The sequence below is a fragment of the Pseudophryne corroboree genome, chromosome 6, assembly GCF_028390025.1.
Source record: "Pseudophryne corroboree isolate aPseCor3 chromosome 6, aPseCor3.hap2, whole genome shotgun sequence".
NCBI classification, from domain to species: domain Eukaryota; kingdom Metazoa; phylum Chordata; class Amphibia; order Anura; family Myobatrachidae; genus Pseudophryne; species Pseudophryne corroboree.
Window position 1 is genome coordinate 186,896,921 of NC_086449.1, and position 20,311 is coordinate 186,917,231.

General features: G+C 46.6%; 1 protein-coding gene across 1 annotated transcript in view; it reads left to right on the forward strand.

The window, feature by feature from the left end:
- The window catches only part of ADRA1A (adrenoceptor alpha 1A), a 179,428-nt gene that overhangs the window by 132,318 nt on the left and 26,799 nt on the right, over nt 1-20,311 (forward strand). Inside the window, exon 2 of the mRNA XM_063925468.1 lies at nt 17,922-19,509. Within this exon, the coding sequence (XP_063781538.1) occupies nt 18,612-19,509 (898 nt within the window). The 5' untranslated portion in view covers nt 17,922-18,611. The remainder of the gene's footprint in view (nt 1-17,921; nt 19,510-20,311) is intronic.

Below are 20,311 nucleotides of genomic sequence, written 5' to 3' on the forward strand. Positions count from 1 at the left end.
GGTCTTTCCTAGCGGCATTATAGGCTGCGTGTCCAGAGCGTCCCTTGCTGCAGGGTGCTGCTCAAGACATCCAGCAAGCCAAATGCAGGTGCCAAAGTGCAGCCATGGTGCGGCCCCCACGGCCCTGGGTTACTTTTGTGTTCATATAAAGATGTCATTTTACACTTACAAATCTCTACCCTAGAGAGGCAGAATGGGTACGGAAGGGAAGAGCTGGTGTGAGCCAAGTATAGAAACGTTGTACTCCTATAAATGTGACTGAGGAAGACCTGGACACAGGTACATGTACATCTCTCAGCAGGTGTATCACTTGCGGGTTCTCCAATCCTGGGGCAAAATGCTCACTGATGATGATAACGATCAGCAGCCTTAGCTAGATCCTTCTGATTGGCTGCCTATGTATTGCCTTCTCCAGCTGTTTGTACTTAATTAAGTTGCATTGTGGCTACATGACATGTGTCTGTTCCAATGTCTTAATTTTAAGCCTTACAATCATTGTGCCAAAGAAGCAAAACATTCCCACTGCAATCAGACGTGCTAAGACGACAGCTGTGGAGGCGTTTCTAATTAATCACTGTTTAATTGCTTAAGTCCAATAGCCGCGTTTAATTAGTACCACTGTAAGCACACACTACTGTATAAAAGAACATATTTTCTTAAAGCTATACTCCAATAATAACCACAAAGGGAACACCACTGTGGATTTTTTTAGTACTGCAAGAGCTGTATCTCCAAAACGTTCTACTTTTGGACTTTCACCCTGATGTCTGGGCGTACACCCTGCAGCCAGGTATTTTCACAACATACAGTATAAAAAGTGTCATGCTTATGAAAAAATGACCATGACATGTGGAATTAGGCACTGTATACACAATTGTTTTTATGGTTGTAAACACAACAAATACAGTGTATTAGAGAAACTAATATTGTTTCCCTGTTACACCATAACAGTATACAAAGACTAAGGGGTGTATTCAATAACTGTCGGAAGCTGCCGTCTTGTTGGAAAGACAGCAGCTTCCGACAGTTTTAGGTCGGAAGGGGTTCCGACCTGTTCAATACGGCCCCATTTTTTCCGGAAAGTTGGGAAACCTGACTTGTCAGAATGCTGTCGGAATGCACGCTGATCGGCGGCTTCAGCCGCCGATCAGCGTGCATTGTCGGAAGCGGGAACAAACCCGACAGGTTTTAGCCCCGTTTCCGACAATCTCAATCCGACTTTAAAAAAAGTCGGATTGAGATGAGGGAGCTGAGAGCAGGAGATGGAGGGAGCAGCGGGGAGAGCAGGAACCCAGCGGCAGCGTCCACTCGGCTCCAGCAAGCGAGGTCCCGCTTGCTGGAGCCGTGTGGACTCTGCCGTGAGCCTCCAGTTACGCTGCTGCAGCCGCTGCTGCCCCGTCTCCTCCTCTCCTCCCTCCGTCCGCTCTGTCTCCTCCGCTGCTCTCCCCGCTGCTCCCCCCACCGCCGCAGATATCTCCCCCCCCCCGGCGCCGCCGACATCCCCCCCTCCCGGCGGGTATCTGACTTCAATTCCGGGACCTCCGTCGCTGGAATCATCGCACAGGATAAGTAACTACAGGGCTGGTCTTGTTTTGCACAAAATGTTTTGTACCGCTCGGCTGCACAGGCGTTCGCACACTTGCAAAATGAAAATACACTCCCCCGTGTGCGGCGACTATGCGTTTGCACGGCTGCTAAAAGTAGCTAGCGAGCGATCAACTCGGAATGAGGGCCCATACCCCAACATGAACAACGGTTTTTGTCTATTTTCCAGTGGAGCTATTCAATGTGAATTATGTCACCTAATCCCCAGATTGAGAGAGTGAACCAGTCTCCCACGTGTTGTCCACGGTTACTTGGTGAAAATGGCAGCATGTGAGAGACTGGTCTACCCTCTTGGGAATAAGGTTAACACCACCCAAAACTGTGTACTCTTCCATATATTAAAGAATTGGTACAGACATTAGTGGTCATTCCGAGTTGTTCGCTCGCTAGCAGTTTTTAGCAGCCGTGCAAACGCTATGCCGCCTCCCACTGGGAGTGTATTTTAGCTTAGCAGAAGTGCGAATGAAAGGATCGCAGAGTGGCTACAAAGTTTCTCCTTCGTCCTAGAGGATGCTGGGGACTCCAAAAGGACCATGGGGTATAGACGGGATCCGCAGGAGACATGGGCACTTTAAGACTTTAAATGGGTGTGAACTGGCTCCTCCCTCTATGCCCCTCCTCCAGACCTCAGTTAGATTCTGTGCCCAGAGAGACTGGACACACACTAGGGGAGCTCTACAGAGTTTCTCTAGAAACTGTTAGGTTTATTGTTTTCAGGGAGCACTGCTGGCAACAGGCTCCCTGCTTCGTGGGACAGAGGGGAGAGAAGCAGACCTACTTCTGTGAGTTAAAGGCTCCTAATGGACACCATTAGCTCCAGAGGGTCTGATCACTCGTTCCCGGAGCCGCGCCGCCGTCCCCCTTACAGAGCCAGTAGAGAGAAGCCGGGTGAGTAACCGAAGCAAAGAAGACTTCAGTGAAGGCGGCAGAAGACATCAGTCTCGGAGGTAACGCGCAGCGGTCGCGCTGCGCGCCATTGCTCCCGCTCACAAACGGCACTACACGGGTGCAGGGCGTAGGGGGGGGGCGCCCTGGGCAGCAATAAAACCTCTTTTAAGATCTGGCACAGAGGTTTACAGTGCGCAGGCACTGTATACAGACCCCCACCAGTATAAAAATAAGCAGGACACAAGCGCGCCATTTAGGGGGCGGGGCTTCGTCCTTCCAGCTCTTATCAGCGCCATCTTTTCTCTTCACAGCAAGCTGCAGAGACGCTGGTTCTGGCCCTTCACTTCTGTCACAAGTAACAGGGTGCAAAAACAGGGGGGGGGGGGGCACAGCATATTTGGTGTTGAATATATATATATATATATATATATATACATATATATATAAGCGCTGCAAGGTCTGGGGCATTGTATATTCCTTCAGACCGGGTGAGGCGCTGGGTGTGAGCTGGCAAACTCCCTCTCTGTCTCTCTGTAGGGCCTTACTATGGGTCTGTTCCCTATAGCCAGTGTGATAGTGGGTGTTGGTACGCGTGTGTCGACATGTCTGAGGCTGAATGCTCTTCCCAGGAGGAGGCTGGTGTGGGGACAGAACAGAATGTGGGAGTGACTCTGTCGGCGGCGCCGACTGCTGATTGGGTAGATATGTGGAGTGTCTTAAATGCAAGTGTGGCTTCGTTGCATAAGAGATTAGACAAATCTGAGTCTCAGAACCAAGCATGGAGACAATCCATGGAAGATGTTTTGTCACAAACTCAGACCCCCTCAGGGTCACAGAAACGTTCGTTTACCCAGATAGCAGACACAGATACCGACACGGATTCGGACTCCAGTGTCGACTATGGTGATGCCAGGTTGAATCCTAAACTGGCTAAGAGCATTCAGTACATGATTGTGGCAATAAAAGAAGTGTTACATATCACGGAAGACCCTGCTGTTCCTGAGACAAGGGTCTGTATGTTTAAAGGAAAGAAACCTCCGGTAACGTTTCCTCCCTCTCATGAACTGAATACTCTTTTTGAAAAGGCTTGGGAAATTCCTGACAAAAAGTTGCTGATTCCCAAAAGAATTATTATGGCATACCCGTTTCCCTCTGAGGATAGGAAAAAGTGGGAGTCGACCCCCAATGTGGACAAGGCTCTAGCACGGCTGTCCAAGAAGGTGGCGCTCCCGTCCCCTGACACGGCGGCCCTAAAGGATCCTGCGGATTGTAAGCAGGAAACTACCTTGAAATCTATTTATGTCACTACGGGTACACTGCTCAGACCTGCATTGGCATCGGCATGCGTGAGTAGTGCAATTGAAAAGTGGGCAGATAACTTATTATCTGACTTGGACACCCTGGATAGGGATAGCGTTCTTTTGATGCTGGGTCATATCAGGGACGCTGCAGTCTATCTAAGGGAGGCTGCGAGAGATATTGGCCTCTTAGGATCAAGGGCCAATGCCATGGCAATCTCGGCTAGGAGAGCATTATGGACTCATCAATGGAATGGTGATGCTGACTCTAAGAGGGCTATGGAGGCTCTGCCGTATAAAGGTGGTGTTTTGTTTGGTGAGGGCCTCGCAGACCTGGTATCTACAGCTACCGCGGGTAAGTCATCTTTTCTACCTTTTGTCCCTACAAAAGAAAACGCCTCAGTATCAGATGCAGTCCTTTCGGTCTAATAAATTCAAAAAAGGACGAGGGTCCTCCTTCCTTGCTGCTAGAGGTAAGGGAAGGGGAAAAAGATCACCGGCTGTGGCAAGCTCCCAGGAGCAGAAGTCCTCCCCGGCTTCTACCAAGTCCACCGCATGACGCTGGGGCTCCGCTGCGGGAGTCCGCATCGGTGGGGGCACGTCTACAGCTCTTCAGTCGGGTCTGGGCTCACTCAAGCCTGGATCCTTGGGTGCTGGAAATTGTGGCCCAAGGATACAAACTGGAGTTTTAAGACGTCCCCCCCCCCCCCCCCCCCCACACCGATTTTTCAAATCGGCCTTGCCAGCTTCTCTTCCGGAAAGAGAAGTAGTGTGCGCTGCAATACAAAAGCTGTGTCAACAGCAAGTCATTGTCACGGTACCCCCGTCACAACGGGGGGGAAGGGTTTTATTCAAGCCTATTCGTGGTCCCGAAGCCGGATGGCTCGGTCAGACCGATTCTGAACTTAAAATCCCTCAATCTATATTTGAAAAGATTCAGATTCAAGATGGAATCTCTCCGAGCAGTGATTTCCAGTCTGGAAGGGGGGGATGTTATGGTGTCAGTCGACATAAAGGATGCTTACCTACATGTCCCCATATATCCTCCACATAAGGCTTACCTGAGGTTTGCTGTTCAGGATTGTCATTACCAATTTCAGACGTTGCCGTTTGGTCTTTCCACGGCCCCGAGGATTTTCAGCAAAGTAATGGCGGAAATGATGGTGCTCCTGCGCAAGCAGGGTGTCACAATTATCCCGTACTTTGACGATCTCCTGATAAAGGCGAGATCAAAGGAGCACGTTGCGCTCTCCCTGACAGTTCTGCAACAACATGGTTGGCTCCTAAATTTGCCAAAGTCACAGTTGATTCCGACAACACGGCTGTCGTTCTTGGGCATGATTCTGGACACGGAACTACAGAGAATTTTTCTCCCGATGGAAAAAGCTCTGGAAATACAGAACACGGTCAAGGGGATTCTGAAACCGGCAAGAGTGTCGATTCATCAATGCACTCGGGTGCTGGGGAAGATGGTGGCGGCCTACGAGGCCATCCCGTTTGGCAGGTTCCATGCCAGGGTTTTTCAGTGGGACCTCTTGGACAAGTGGTCCGGGTCTCACCCACACATGCACCGGAAGATAAGCCTGTCTCCCAGGGCCAGGATTTCTCTCCTGTGGTGGCTCCAAAGTTCTCACCTTCTAGAGGGACGCAGGTTCGGGATCCAAGATTGGATCCTAGTAACCATGGATGCAAGTCTCCAAGGTTGGGGAGCAGTCACACAGGGACAAAATTTCCAGGGAAAATGGTCAAGCCAGGAGGCTTGTCTGCACATAAACATTCTGGAATTAAGGGCCATCTACAACGGCCTTCTACAAGCAGAACATCTTCTTCGCGGCCTGCCCGTCCTGATTCAGTCGGACAACATAACAGCAGTGGCGCACATAAACCGCCAGGGTGGAACAAGGAGCAGAGCGGCGATGGCGGAGGCCACAAAAGTTCTTTGCTGGGCGGAAAAACAGGCAAGCGCTCTGTCGGCAGTCTTCATTCCAGGCGTGGACAACTGGGAAGCAGACTTCCTCAGCAGACACGATCTCCATCCAGGAGTGTGGGGTCTTCATCAAGAGGTCTTTGCAGAAGTGACAAGTCGTTGGGGAATTCCTCAAATAGACATGATGGCATCTCGCCTCAACAAGAAACTTCAGACGTATTGTTCCAGGTAGAGGGACCCTCAAGCAGTAGCAGTGGACGCCCTTGTGACACCGTGGGTGTATCAGTCGGTCTATGTGTTCCCTCCACTTCCACTCATCCCAAAGGTGATACGGATCATAAGAAGAACAAGGGTTCGGGTGATACTCATTGTTCCAGATTGGCCACGGAGGGCCTTGTATCCGGATCTTCAGGAATTACTCATAGGAGATCCCTGGCCTCTTCTTCTAAGAGAGGATCTGTTACAGCAAGGGCCATGCGTGTTCCAAGACTTACCGCGGTTGCGTTTGACAACATGGCGGTTGAGCGCAAAATCCTAGCGCGGAAGGGTATTCCCGGTGAGGTCATCCCCACTCTACTGAAAGCTAGGAAGAAGGTAACGGCGAAGCATTACCACAGTATTTGGAGAAAATATGTGTCTTGGTGTGAATCCAAGTAGGATCCTACGGAAGAATTTCAGCTGTGTCGGTTTCTCCATTTTTTACAAGCAGGTGGGGATGCGGGCCTGAAGTTAGCTCCATTAAAGTGCAGATTTAGGCCTTATCAATTTTCTTTCAAAGGGAATTGGCCTCGCTTCCAGAAGTACAGACTTTTGTGAAAGGCGTGCTGCACATCCAACCTCCATTTGTTCCCCCAGTGGCACCATGGGACCTTAACGTGGTGTTACAGTTCCTTATGTCACATTGGTTTGAACCTTTACAAACGGTTGAGTTGAAATTTCTCACTTGGAAAGTGGTCATGCTATTGGCTTTGGCGTCCGCAAGGCGGGTGTCGGAATTGGCGGCTTTGTCTCACAAAAGCACCTATTTGATTTTCCACGAGGATAGAGCGGAGTTGAGAACTTGTCAACAATTTCTACCAAAGGTGGTTTCTTCGTTTCACATGAACCCAACCTATTGTGGTACCTGTGGCTACTGAAGCCTTGGCTGACTCAAAGTCTCTCGATGTGGTCAGAGCTTTGAAAATTTATGTAGCCAGAACGGCTCGTATTAGGAAAACTGAGGCTCTGTTTGTCCTGTACGCTTCCAACAAGATTGGGGCTCCTGCTTCTAAGCAGACTATTGCACGCTGGATCTGTAATGCTATTCAGCATGCTCATTCTACGGCTGGATTGCCATTACCGAAATCAGTGAAGGCCCATTCTACCAGGAAGGTGGGCTCATATTGGGCGGCTGCCCGGGGAGTCTCGGAGCTACAACTTTGCCGAGCAGCTACTTGGTCGGGTTCAAACACTTTTGCAAAATTCTACAAGTTTGATACCCTGGCTGATGAGGACCTCATGTTTGCTCAATCGGTGCTGCAGAGTCATCCGCACTCTCCCGCCCGGTCTGGAGCTTTGGTATAAACCCCATGGTCCTTTTGGAGTCCCCAGCATTCTCTAGGACGAAGGAGAAAATAGGATTTTAATAACTAACGGTAAATCCTTTTCTCTTAGTCCGTAGAGGATGCTGAGCGCCCGTCCCAGTGCGGACTCTATCTGCAGTACTTGTTCATAGTTATTGCTTTTGTTACACAAAGGTTGTGTTTTGGTTTCGATCAGCCTGTTGCTGATTTTTTGGTTCATGCTGTTAACTGGTTTTAGTTAAATGCCATGTTGTACGGTGTGTTGTGGTGTGAGCCGGTATGTATCTCACCCTTGGTTAACGAAAATCCTTTTCCTCGAAATGTCCGTCTCCCTGGACATAGGCCCTCATTCCGAGTTGTTCGCTCGGAGATTTTCATCGCATCGCAGTGAGAATTCTCTTAGTGCGCATGCGCAATGTTCGCACTGCGACTGCGCCAAGTAACTTTACTATGAAGAAAGTAAGTTTACTCACGGCATTTTCTTCGCTCCGACGTTCGCATTGTGATTGACAGGAAATGGGTGTTACTGGGCGGATGCACGGCGTTTCAGGGGCGTGTGGCTGAAAACGCTACCGTTTCCGGGAAAAACGCAGGAGTGGCCGGAGAAACGGTGGGAGTGCCTGGGCGAACGCTGGGTGTGTTTATGACGTCAGCCAGGAACGAAAAGCACTGAACTGATCGCACAGGCAGAGTAAGTCTGAAGCTACTCAGAAACTGCTAACTCGTTTGTAATCGCAATATTGCGCGTACGTCGGTCGCAATTTTAAGAAGCTAAGATTCACTCCCAGTAGGCGGCGGCTTAGCGTGTGTAACTCTGCTACATTCGCCTTGCGAGCGAACAACTCGGAATGAGGGCCCTAGTTCCTATAACTGAGATCTGGAGGAGGGGCATAGAGGGAGGAGCCAGTTCACACCCATTTAAAGTCTTAAAGTGCCCATGTCTCCTGCGGATCCCGTCTATACCCCATGGTCCTTTTGGAGTCCCCAGCATCCTCTACGGACAAAGAGAAAAGGATTTACCGGTAGGTATTAAAATCCTATTTTTCTTGTGCCGTTTTAGAGTAGCTCAATACCTACTCAGCGCTTGCGATCACTTCAGACTGTTCAGTTCCTTCCTGCCTGCGTTTTTTCGAACACTCCCTGAAAACGGTCAGTTGACACCCAGATACGCCCCCTTCATGTCAATCGCTCTGCGGTCAGCAGTGCGACTGATTAGCTTCGCTAGACCCTGTGTGAAACTACATCATTCGTGGTAATAGTACGTCACGCGTGCGCATTGCGCCGCATGCGCAGAAGTGCCTTTTTTTGCCTCATCGCTGCACAGCGAACGAATGCAGCTAGCGAACAACTCGGAATGACCACCCTTGTTCCTCACTGAGCACATAGGGGTATATTTACTAAAGTGCAGGTTTTTAGAAGTGGAGATGTTGCCCATGGCAACAAATCAGATACTACTTAAAATTTATCTAGCACCTTCTAGAAGATAATAGCTAGAATCTGATTGGTTGCTATGGGCAACATCTCCATTTCTAAAAACCTGCACTTTAGTAAATATTTTCCATGGTGACTTACGTTGGTATACACTATTCACATACTGTAGTAAGGGAATTGGATCTGGAGAGACAAAAAAGGATTGTAGCTGTGGAGAGACACAAGGAGACTGGAGCTGAGAAGATACTGGCAAGATCAAAAAGCAGAAGGGGCTGGAGTGACACTAGAGAGCTGGAGAGACACAAGGAGATTGGAGCTTTGTCTCTTAGGGGTCTATTCATGAAGCAGTGAAAAGTGTGGAGAAGTGAGCCTGTGGAGAAGTTGCCAATGGCAACCAATCAGCTGCTCCATACAGTTGTATAGTATACAAATTATAAATGTTACTTCAATGCTGATTAGTTGCCATGGGCAACTTTTCCACTGGCTCACTACTCCACACTTTCACTGCTTCATAAATAGACCCCTTAGTGTCTATTTGTTTCTTAGGCCCAGATTTATCAAGTCTTGGAGAGTGATAAATTGCCATGTTACAGGCTGTGTTTGAAAAATGACAGTTAGGAGCTGTTTAGTTGGTACTTTATCACTCTCCAAGGCATAATAATTCTGAGCCTGAGCCCATGGCAACCAATCAGCTGCTCCGTACAATTGCATAGTATGCAAATTTTAAATGTTACTTCGATGCTGATTGGTTGCCATGGGCAACTTCTCCACTGGCTCACTTTTCCGCACTTTTCACTGCTTCATGAATAGACCCCTAAGTATTTTAAACATGTGGTAACTCTGTTACGCACACAGATCCCACCAGACAGCAAAAAAAGTAATCTCTAGGGGTTTATTGTAGTGGAAGTCCAGCCCAGGAAATTACTAAAGCAACCCCAATTGGGGTGTGTCTGTTGAGGAGGCGGGGTCTGTGGAGGGGGTGGGATACTCCCTCCTTATATGGCCTGATTCCCCAGTGTCCTTGGCAGGTACTGGCCAGTTGGCTTGAGAGTCTTCCTTACTATATGATTGTTTCTCTGCAATGGTAAATTTGGAGAGTGATAAAGTGGAGAGAGATAAAGAACCCGCCAATCACTTCCTGTCATTTTTCAAACACAACCTGATACATAGCAGTTAGGAGCTAATTGGCTGGTAGTTCATCTCTCTCCACTTTATCACTCTCCAAGGCTTTGCACATATCCCCCTCATTCCTGCTATTGTTCATCTTCCAGTCTCTCAATGGCCCTGCTTCCTGCTTATAGGGTAAAAACCACTGATAGCCAGGCAAACGTCTATTGTAGCAGTTATACCAGGATGAGAAAGGGTTATTCAGTGGTTGGGTACCACAGTACTGGAGATGACTTACATTTTTTTTACAAGTACAGTATACAGCATATGAAATTGTTCCTACTAAAACATTCACACAGTAGCTGCCATGTTTCAGGATGTAGCTGCTGCTGGGAGTCGGGGCTCTGTCATGCTGAGTGTGTGTATGTGTAGCGTTAGACATTTAGGTATGGGTATGCAGTGTGTATATGAGAGCAGTATATGGTGAAGGGTGAAGAATATGGAAGAGGATGGGGGTGTAGTGTATATAGGGGCAGTATATGGTGAGGGTTGCAGTGTATAGAGTGTGTGTGTCCATGTCCGTATCCCAAATAGAGCTACATTGGGCACCCTCAAGTAGCCAATTCAGTGGCGTAACTAGAAATTTTTCTCCCCCAAGCCAAAAAATCCTTCGGCGCGCCCCCCCCCCCCCCCCCCCCATACCCCCCGTAATTGGCACTAGCAAAGGTAGAAAAATGTGCGCGCCGCCGCAAAAAGGGGGGTGTGGCTTTGTCAAAATGGGCGTGGCTTTGCGTGGAGGGCGTGGCATTGCAGGAAAAGACTACCTTATACCCCAGTTTTGCAACCTGCACGCCCAGACGTTGGCCACCACAGGAAAGAAAAAAAATCCTGATTCATGCCCCTTACATTATTTGTCATTTTTCCTCCTTATAGTAATGCCCAGTATACATTATTCCACATACTGCAATGGCCCTTAGACATTATTCCACACACAATAATGCACATGACACAATATGCACACACTGTAATGCCCCAGACACATTATGCCACACACCGTAATGCCTGTGACACATTATGACAGGAATCGCAATACCCGTTATACATTATGCTACACACTGCAATGCCCCTGATACATTATAGCACATACAATGTCTGTGACACAGTATGACACACACCACAATGATCCTGAGACATTATACCACATACCACAATGCCCGTGATATAGTATACAACACACCGTAATGCCTGATACATTATGACACACACCATAATGCCCATTACACATTAAGTTCTACAGTAAGGCTTCTAATTACTTTTAAATTACCTGCTCGTTGCCAGGGGTTTCATGCTCTTGGTTCCATGCACGGTGCCAGGGGTTTTCATGCTCAGGGTGTCATGCTCGTTGCCAGGGGTTTCATGCACTGGGTGTCATGCTCGTTGCTAGGGGGTAGTGCTTGTTGCTAGGGCCATGCTCCCAGTGCCACATATGCCCCCAGTGCCAGATATTCCCCCACAGTGCCAGGTATATGCCCCTAGTGCCAGATATTCCCCCACAGTGCCAGGTACATGCCCCCAGTGCCACATATACCCCCCCCCCCAGTGCCACATATGCCCCCTCAGTGCCTGCTCCCCCCAGTGCCAAATATTCCCCCACAGTGCCACATATGCCCCCTCAGTGCCTGCTCCCCCCAGTGCCAAATATTCCCCCACAGTGACAGGTATACGCCCCCAGTGCCAGATATTCCCCCACAGTGCCAGGTATATGCCTCCAGTGCCAGATCTTCCCCCCACAGTGCCAGGTATATGCCCCCAGTGCCAGATCTGCCCCCACAGTGCCAGGTATATGCCCCCAGTGCCAGATCTTCCCCCCACAGTGCCAGGTATATGCCCCCAGTGCCAGATCTGCCCCCACAGTGCCAGGTATATGCCCCCAGTGCCAGATATCCCCCCCCCCCACAGTGCCAGGTATATGCCCCCAGTGCCAGATCTTCCCCCCACAGTGCCAGGTATATGCCCCCAGTGCCAGATCTGCCCCCACAGTGCCAGGTATATGCCCCCAGTGCCAGATCTTTCCCCCCCCCACAGTGCCAGGTATATGCCCCCAGTGCCAGATCTGCCCCCACAGTGCCAGGTATATGCCCCCAGTGCCAGATCTGCCCCCACAGTGCCAGGTATATGCCCCCAGTGCCAGATCTTCCCCCCACAGTGCCAGGTATATGCCCCCAGTGCCAGATCTGCCCCCACAGTGCCAGGTATATGCCCCCAGTGCGAGGTTTTCCCCCCAGTGCCAGATCTGCCCCCCACAGTGCCAGGTATATGCCCCAAGTGCCTGCTCCCCCGCCCCCCCCCCCCCCATGTGTTGGAGGGACACGGAACGCACATTGCGCGTCTCTCCTGTGTCCCTCCTGGCTCTCCCCCGCTGGTCTAATAAAGGAAGTGCCGGTTCGTGAGCCAATCAGAGCTCACGAACGGCACTTCCTTAGACCGGCCGGGGGAGAGCCAGGGAGGGACACAGGAGAGACGCGCGATGTGCGTTCCGTGTCCCTCCAACACAGCAGGGAGGGAGAGGAGACCGCAGATTGACATGCGGACGCTCGTCCCCAAGCCACCGCGAGGACTGCGGGGGCAGTAGTTACGCCACTGAGCCAATGGTGGCACCACAGGGATGACTATATTAAAAAAATCTGCATCTCTTTCTCAGCTGTCCCTACCACTCCACTCTCTCCCCAGTTCCTATCTATCCCAACCCCTCTTCCCCCCCCCCCCCAGTCCCTATCTGCCCCCCTAACCCTATCTCTCTTCCCAGTGCTATCTGACCTAACCCTCCCGCCACACTCTCTTTCTCCCCAGTCCCTATCTGCCCACACTCTCTCTCTCTCTCTCTCTCTCCAGCCCCCTCTCTCCATATGCAGCAAGTGTGAAACAGTCAGATCAGTATTAGTAACATTAGCAGCAGCAGGTTAGGAGGCTGTAATATCTCCTTGCAGTATCACTTTCAGCTGTGAGTCATTTGGTAGAGGCCGCCGGAACACATAACAGGGGTTAGGAGCAGTCTTAGGAGGTTATTCAGAGATGGACGCAGATCTTGCTTCCCGCAGCAAGATCTGCGTCCATCTACTTACATGCTGGGGTCCGCCTAGCATGTGTGTGATGCCACCCCACGATGCATCCGCAATTTAATTGCGAACTCATAGATTTAAGGTCAACCCCTGCCAGTATAATCTGGCTGCACCGTCATGGGGTCTGGCGCCAAGTTTGTCACACAGCCGCCCTGAATATGCTCCGGACACGCCCCCGTTTTACCTGCAACGCGTCCGCAAAGCCGCTTCGATGCCACTGTTGTCAATCACCTTGCGGCTGCATCCTTCCAGAATGCGGCCACAAGGAGAAGAGTCGCGCATGTGCACTGCGGCCGGTGCCATGTGTAGACCCCCTGAATGGAGCCGCTGCGTACAGACGCACGACTGCGTTCGGGTCTGAATAGACCCCTTAGTCTTTTATTATACAGGATTTTCGACACATGCTGTCCATCAATCTAATAAATTGTATATAGGAGATACCTTTTTAAAACAGATAACTCTCTCATCCGATGAGTTTACCATCAGGATGATGACGCATTGTTCCCAGGAACAGAAGGCACTATGTTGGATATATGTACTAAAGCATATTACTAATTATTCTTGTCACACAGTATGCTGTAGAGTTCAGGATTTATTACATAAATAATAGACAAAACAGTTCAGCTTCATTTAACTTATTAACTGTGTCACGTTGTCATTAATTTAATAGACTTTGCATTCACCCTACAGCAACAGAGTTACAGTATCATGGTGTCAAGGGTGCTCATTCTATTTACAGGCGTGAAATGGGTTTGAATGACATGCTTAATTTCCATGTTAACTATATACTGTACAATGAGCTGTCAGGATAGGATTCTTCCCCACAATGAAAAAGAAGGCATACAGACGAGGAACATACAGACCCAACACACCTGAATGATCGGGAGCACGGGAATCTGCAGGTGTGGCCCATTTCCATCTGGCAACAAACCAATATTGTATAGTCCTGTATCCCCTGTACTCTCTTTTTAATGTGGTGCAGATGTACCACTTCTGGGGTCACCAAACGACAGTGAATTTAGTGATATTTGGGTAAAAATGTACATTCTTATCTGTCAGTAACACGTTTGTTTTATTTTTGATTATCAGCAAATTTTATAGCAATACATCAATAAAACTAGGTAGTACATTTCTATAAACTTGTCAGGTTGTCAATCACATGGGCACTGGAGGCGGGTGGATACAGATGGGCCCGGGGTTACTGGAGTGGCCCAGCAGTTGCCCAGGTCAGTTTCTGAGGGGGGCAGTGTACCCCATTTGGAGCGCTACTGAGGAGGACAAATGTACCGATCTGCAGCAATGCTGTGCCATGCATACTATTTTTCTAATTGTTTTGGGGTGGAGCTATGGCCACGCATCCAAGATCTGGTCACACTCTTCAGTACCCAGGCCCTTGTCAGCTCTCGATGGCCCTGGCCGACCTCTGTTTATGTAGTCACGTGTACATCAAACATCTGGGTACACCAGAAGGTGATCGCAGTATGATGGCTCCTCAGGAGCCTGAGGAACAGACCAGAACAATGAGGATTGCAATGTCAGCTTAGTACCAATATCTGCCAAGACTGTATAAAGCCATAGAGCAGAATTATTACTAATATTAACCTTTATTTATATTTTGCCTATCATACATATAAATATAATATACTGATTTATTATTGTTGTTGTTGTTGTTATTATAGTACCATTATATTAGGCAACACTGTATAGATAATATTTAATCATTCACATCAATCTGGAGCGATTTTATTCCCGGAACGTTGCACCTCCATAAAACAGACTGCTTTGCCACAAATCTCCACATCAGTTTCATTATTCATCTTTAGTCCCAGTACATCTACATCTTTCTTATTAGCACATACAAATAAGTAATCCACTCATCTGAGATTTATTCAAGAGATTACGATGGCTGTTTTAAATAAAATTAATAAATGCCTCTAATTATCATGCTGTTATACGACCTTGAATTACTAACAATGACCAGGGTATAATATATGATTGCTTTGTGCCTACAGAAGTTGAACTTGTTGAGTGACAGTAGACTAGTACTACTCAGGACCTCACAGTTCCTCTTTTTCCAGAGCATCTCATGTACCTTTTGTACTAATAATTGTCAAATTACCATTTTATTCAGTACTCAGGAAATATGTAGAATAGTGCTGTAGTCTTACTGCTCCTTGACAGGTGTATAATTATGTATTTGGCTTTGCAGCTTCTGAAAGAATGAAAGAAACAATACAGTTTGCCGGAGCTATTTCTGTTACAAGAGCTACTTGTTCGTTTGTATCAGTTTGTTTACAGTATAAGCAGGGCCAGTGACGAGTGAGGGCCAGTGAAGACGTTGCCTTAGACCTCAGGCTGTCAAATGCCCCAGCGGTTTCTATAAAACTCATTCACATTAAATGTGTGCTTAAGATAACACAGTCACAGCTGGCTGCCCTGTGTATGTAAGCTGGGGCAGGAGAAGCTGCTGCCACTCTAGTTTACATAACATAACTAGCCTGCAGAGATCTTTCACCTCTATTTAACCTTCATATAGATTTAACTCTACAGCACTGGATAAAGTGAATGTTTGTGTTACTCCATTAGATTAGTGCATCAAATCATTTCCTAATTAGATAGATAGATAGATAGATAGATAGATAGATAGATAGATAGATAGATAGATAGATAGATAGATAGATAGATGATACATAGATAGATAGATACATAGATAGATGACACATACATGTATCCTCATATGCTGTGGTCTCTGTTGCGACAAATAGTCCCAATTGTAAAGCGCAACGGAATATGCTCCACTATGTAAGAAACTTAATAATAGTCCCTCTCAGCATGCCAGGTCCCAGGTGACTTGGCAGTACGGAATATCTTTCTCTCTCAAAATTTGCATCGTATTTGCATGAATAAAATAACTGGGAGCTAGACTGCACTGATCAACTTGTTGTGCAACATTTGTACATCTGTGTGCGACAGAGTCTGAATCTGTATACGAAGCGCTACAGTGGGCACGGCTTTTTCGCAAGCCGAAAACAAGTTCCGTTGTGCTTCATCTGTGAGTTTATACGTGTTTGAAACTACTTCATGTGTGGTTAAAGTCTCCGTCCAGTGTGTTTAGTACACTGTGCGTAGTGTTTAGCTGCATCTACGATGCAATTCAGTTTCAAGGTTTAAAGAAAAAGGTGGTGCACTACACCTCTCGGGGCGTCTGAGTCACATCGGACGACTCATAGTGGTGTATAGCTTATAGATGTTAGATGTATGAGGACAAATAGATTAGCTATATTTTGCTAAATTAGCAAAATGATACAAAGGGGGAGATGTACTAAGCCTTGAAAAGTGATACATTTCACGTTGATAAAGTACCAGTCAGTCAGCTCCTAACTGCCATGTTACAGCCTGGATTTGAAAAATGTTAGTTAGGAGCTGGTTGGCTGCTAGTTTATTACCGTGAAATGTACCACTTTTCAAGGCTTAGTACATCTGTACCCCAAGTAGTAAAAACAGGTATTTTTACAAAATATTCATATCCTAAGACATAAACCCAAAAGGTCACTTTATCCAACACTGTATCTAACAAAGTATAAACCATACATTTAATTTTTATATTATAACTAAATATTATTTTTTGGTATTTTTAATTTTAATGAAGTTAAATTTAAGGCTAATATAGATGTTTGTTGCCTTCAAAAACTGCTACTTGAGATTGCTGCTTCAGGTGACCCAAGAAAAAGTATTTTAAGGTTCCACTCTACCAATGCAATAATAACATTCGGGATCAGTATGAGATCCCGTCGTATGGCATCCCAGCATGTGAAATACCGACGCCAGGATCCCAGAGTTTAAAATACCAACTGGGGTGAGTAAAGGGTGTTCTACCCTCCCCCTAACCCTCCCTACCCGCAGCCTAACCCTAACCTCCCCCAGGACGCAGTCTAAACTTAGCCTTCCCCCCGCGGCTTACCTCTGCAGCGCCGAGGTGCCTTCTCGTTCAGGATCCCGGTTGTTGGGATTCCAGCACCGGGATGTTACCCCTTTTCTGAATGCCGATGTCGGCATTTAGACTAGTGTCGGGATCCTGGTGTTGGTATTCTTACAGCAAGGTTCCCAACAGCCGGGATCCTGACTGCTTCCCTAACATTCATATTTACAATCAAGACCTATAAAACAAAGGCTCTACCAACTGCCATGAATAACTGGCACATGAACAAGTCATTTTTTGGGGGAAACAAAATGGTTTCAATTAATGAAGAGGAGTGGTTCTAAGGTGCTAGCAGCCAGTACTGTGAAGTGACATGTTTACTCTTTCACCACACGTATTTCAGTATGAGCCCCAGCAAATGGTCAATAGAGAATTTAGACATGCCCAAAATACCTTAGTGTTCTTTTGATTTTCCAAGATTTAGGGGCACATTTATTCATTATCGCGACAATAAGAAATTAGGTATCGCCAGGATTTAGCAAAAAGCACATGCATGTACAGGGGCTCCGATAATAGCCCACCCCTACAATGTGTTAGAAGTAAAGTGATCGCTAATGCAATTACTATACTTCCAGGTTCGGGACCCAGCCACGCTACTGTGCATGCGTGGTCATCACACTCCCACGAATCCCCCTCCCATAATTTTTTGGGAAATGTAACCCTTGGGCTACAATGTCTAACACTATCTGAAGATGGCATTTGCTACCAGGGCCAAGCTTCCATAACGTGGTAAATTTGGCAATTTAGCAGCCTCCATAGCTGCTTTTGTGATTAAAAACCCTGGATATACAGTATCTGCTGCAGTCCGCCATACGTACATCCTGGGGATGCTTAATATATGCAGGTAGCCCCCCAAAATGGGTGTTTTCATAGGATTTTGCACAAATATTTGTTAATAAATGTGCCCCTAAACCTTTTGGAAAAAGGGAAAGTATATTTTTATTTGCTGACATTATAATTGCAACTTCTGAAAATAGTTTGACAATTTTCCTTATTATGTTTCAGGTTGTGATTTCGATTAACATGAGAAGATCTCATCGTCCTAGCCAGTTTACCAGTTTTCATCCATCAGCTTAGCGGACGTTGGCTGTTCTAGATCAGTATCCAGGGTGATAATTGGTATGCAGTACAAGGTTCATCTGATCTCCGCTATCCAGAAGATGTTCTTCTAACTTTCCCCAGATGCACACAGCGTGTCAAAGTTGAGTAGTAAACAAGAATCAGCACCATGCAGTACAAGCCATAAACAAGCACATGTTGCTGATGGCGTCCTGTATTTTTATAGCCAAAAGACAATTAAAAAAAAACTCAACCCAAGAATATAATTGCAGGAGAAGAGCGCTGTTTGAGAGATCAACAGGAAATGCTAAAATATTTACTTCCATAGAAGATAGGATGTGCAATAAAATATCACAGCATCTGTAATCTGTCTAATTGTCTGGGAGGAGTCCAACGAGAAAGAAAACATTTTGGAAAGAAGTTACAGTTATCATCTTGCAATCAATTATAAATAATTGGAATGTAAACATAGTTTTGGGTGCGTGCTAAGTTGTGCATACTAATCAGGGCACGATTGTGTATCTTGGCTAAAAGAAGAACATTTCCAGTGCTTTTACATAGAAACAAATATACAGGATTTCTCATGTGAGAACATTGTTCTTTTATTTGTAACAACAGACCTCATTTCTCCTGATCATGGTCCTACTTAATCAGAATAACACAGTAGAAACCATTCCTATTTGCATTAACTGCACTCACCAGACATCAACGGTCAATATCTCCAAATCCATCATCATCGGAGTAATCTTTGGAGTCTTCATCACTTTTGGCGTTCTTGGAAACATTTTAGTCATCCTTTCTGTGGCCTGTCATCGGCATTTACAAACTGTGACCCACTACTTCATTGTCAACCTTGCTGTGGCAGATCTGCTTTTAATGTCTATGGTGCTTCCGTTCTCTGCTACTTTTGAAATCCAAGGATACTGGCTGTTTGGTCGCATCTTCTGCAACATATGGGCAGCTGTAGATGTCCTTTGCTGCACAGCTTCCATAATGAGCCTGTGTGTGATATCTATAGACCGGTACATAGGGGTGAGCTATCCACTGAGATACCCCAGCATTATGACTGAGAGGCGGGGTCTTCTTGCTCTACTTTGTATATGGGTTTTGTCACTTGTGATCTCTATTGGACCCTTGTTTGGCTGGAAGGAGCCAGCACCAGAAGATGAAACGATCTGTGAAATCACGGAAGAGCCAGGATATGTCCTCTTTTCAGCTATTGGATCCTTCTACCTTCCCCTTACCATCATTCTCATCATGTACTTCAGGGTTTACATTGTGGCCAAAAGGGAGGGCAAAGTTTTAATGCGTGGGATGAAATGTGACAAATCGGACTCTGAGGAGGTGACATTGAGGATTCACCGGAAGTGCACCCCAGAGAGTATAACTTCCAGTTCTAGTGCAAAGCAAAAGACTCACTTCTCAGTGCGACTACTCAAGTTTTCCAGGGAAAAGAAAGCAGCAAAGACATTGGGAATAGTAGTAGGGTGCTTTGTATTGTGTTGGCTCCCATTTTTCCTTGCCATGCCTTTAGGTAAGTTTACAACATATTAAGTATTATCTTGTTTCATTAAAATTGCGATGATGCATTAAGTAGTTTAGATTAGGATTTTAGAATTGAAACTGCTGATACAACAAAACTACCCTGGATCCGACTCTCACTGCCCGAACTGCTGATATTTCTGCAATTTAACTAGGAGATTTAAAGCAGCTTTTTTTTAAAAGGCAAAACTAGGTTGGATCTACCTTAACAAGAAATAGCTCCTTTACATTTTGAGGCTTAATACCCAGAATATGCAGGCTATTACATTTGGCCCTATGAGAATTAGCAATGTCGTTCAAGAAAAAGAAGTATTAGAACACGAGGACACATGCTGAAACTAAAAGGTGGTAGGTTCAAAGGAAACTTTAGGAAACATTACTTTACAGAAAGGGTAGTGGATAAGTGGAATAACCTCCCTTCAGAGGTGGTAGAAACTAATACAGTAGAGCAATTTAAACATGCTTAGGATAGACATAAGAATATCCTTACAAAGAACTAAGGATCAAATAGGATTGAGGTTACCAAAAGGTAAAAAAAAAGGGCAGACTAGATGAGCCAAGTGGTTCTTATCTGCCTCAAAGTCTATGTTTCTATGTTAATGTAATGATTTAAATAGAGCCTGATGTTCATCCATGACCTTTACAAGGCAGTGGGAACTTTTGTGTGGGATGGATCAATAGCCATGAGAATGCATCCTTAACATCACTAAGAATCTACATTGGTTATACACTTCTCAGCTGGATTATGCATCTCAGTTATATATACAAAGTTGTGACTCCTCAAACACAATTGT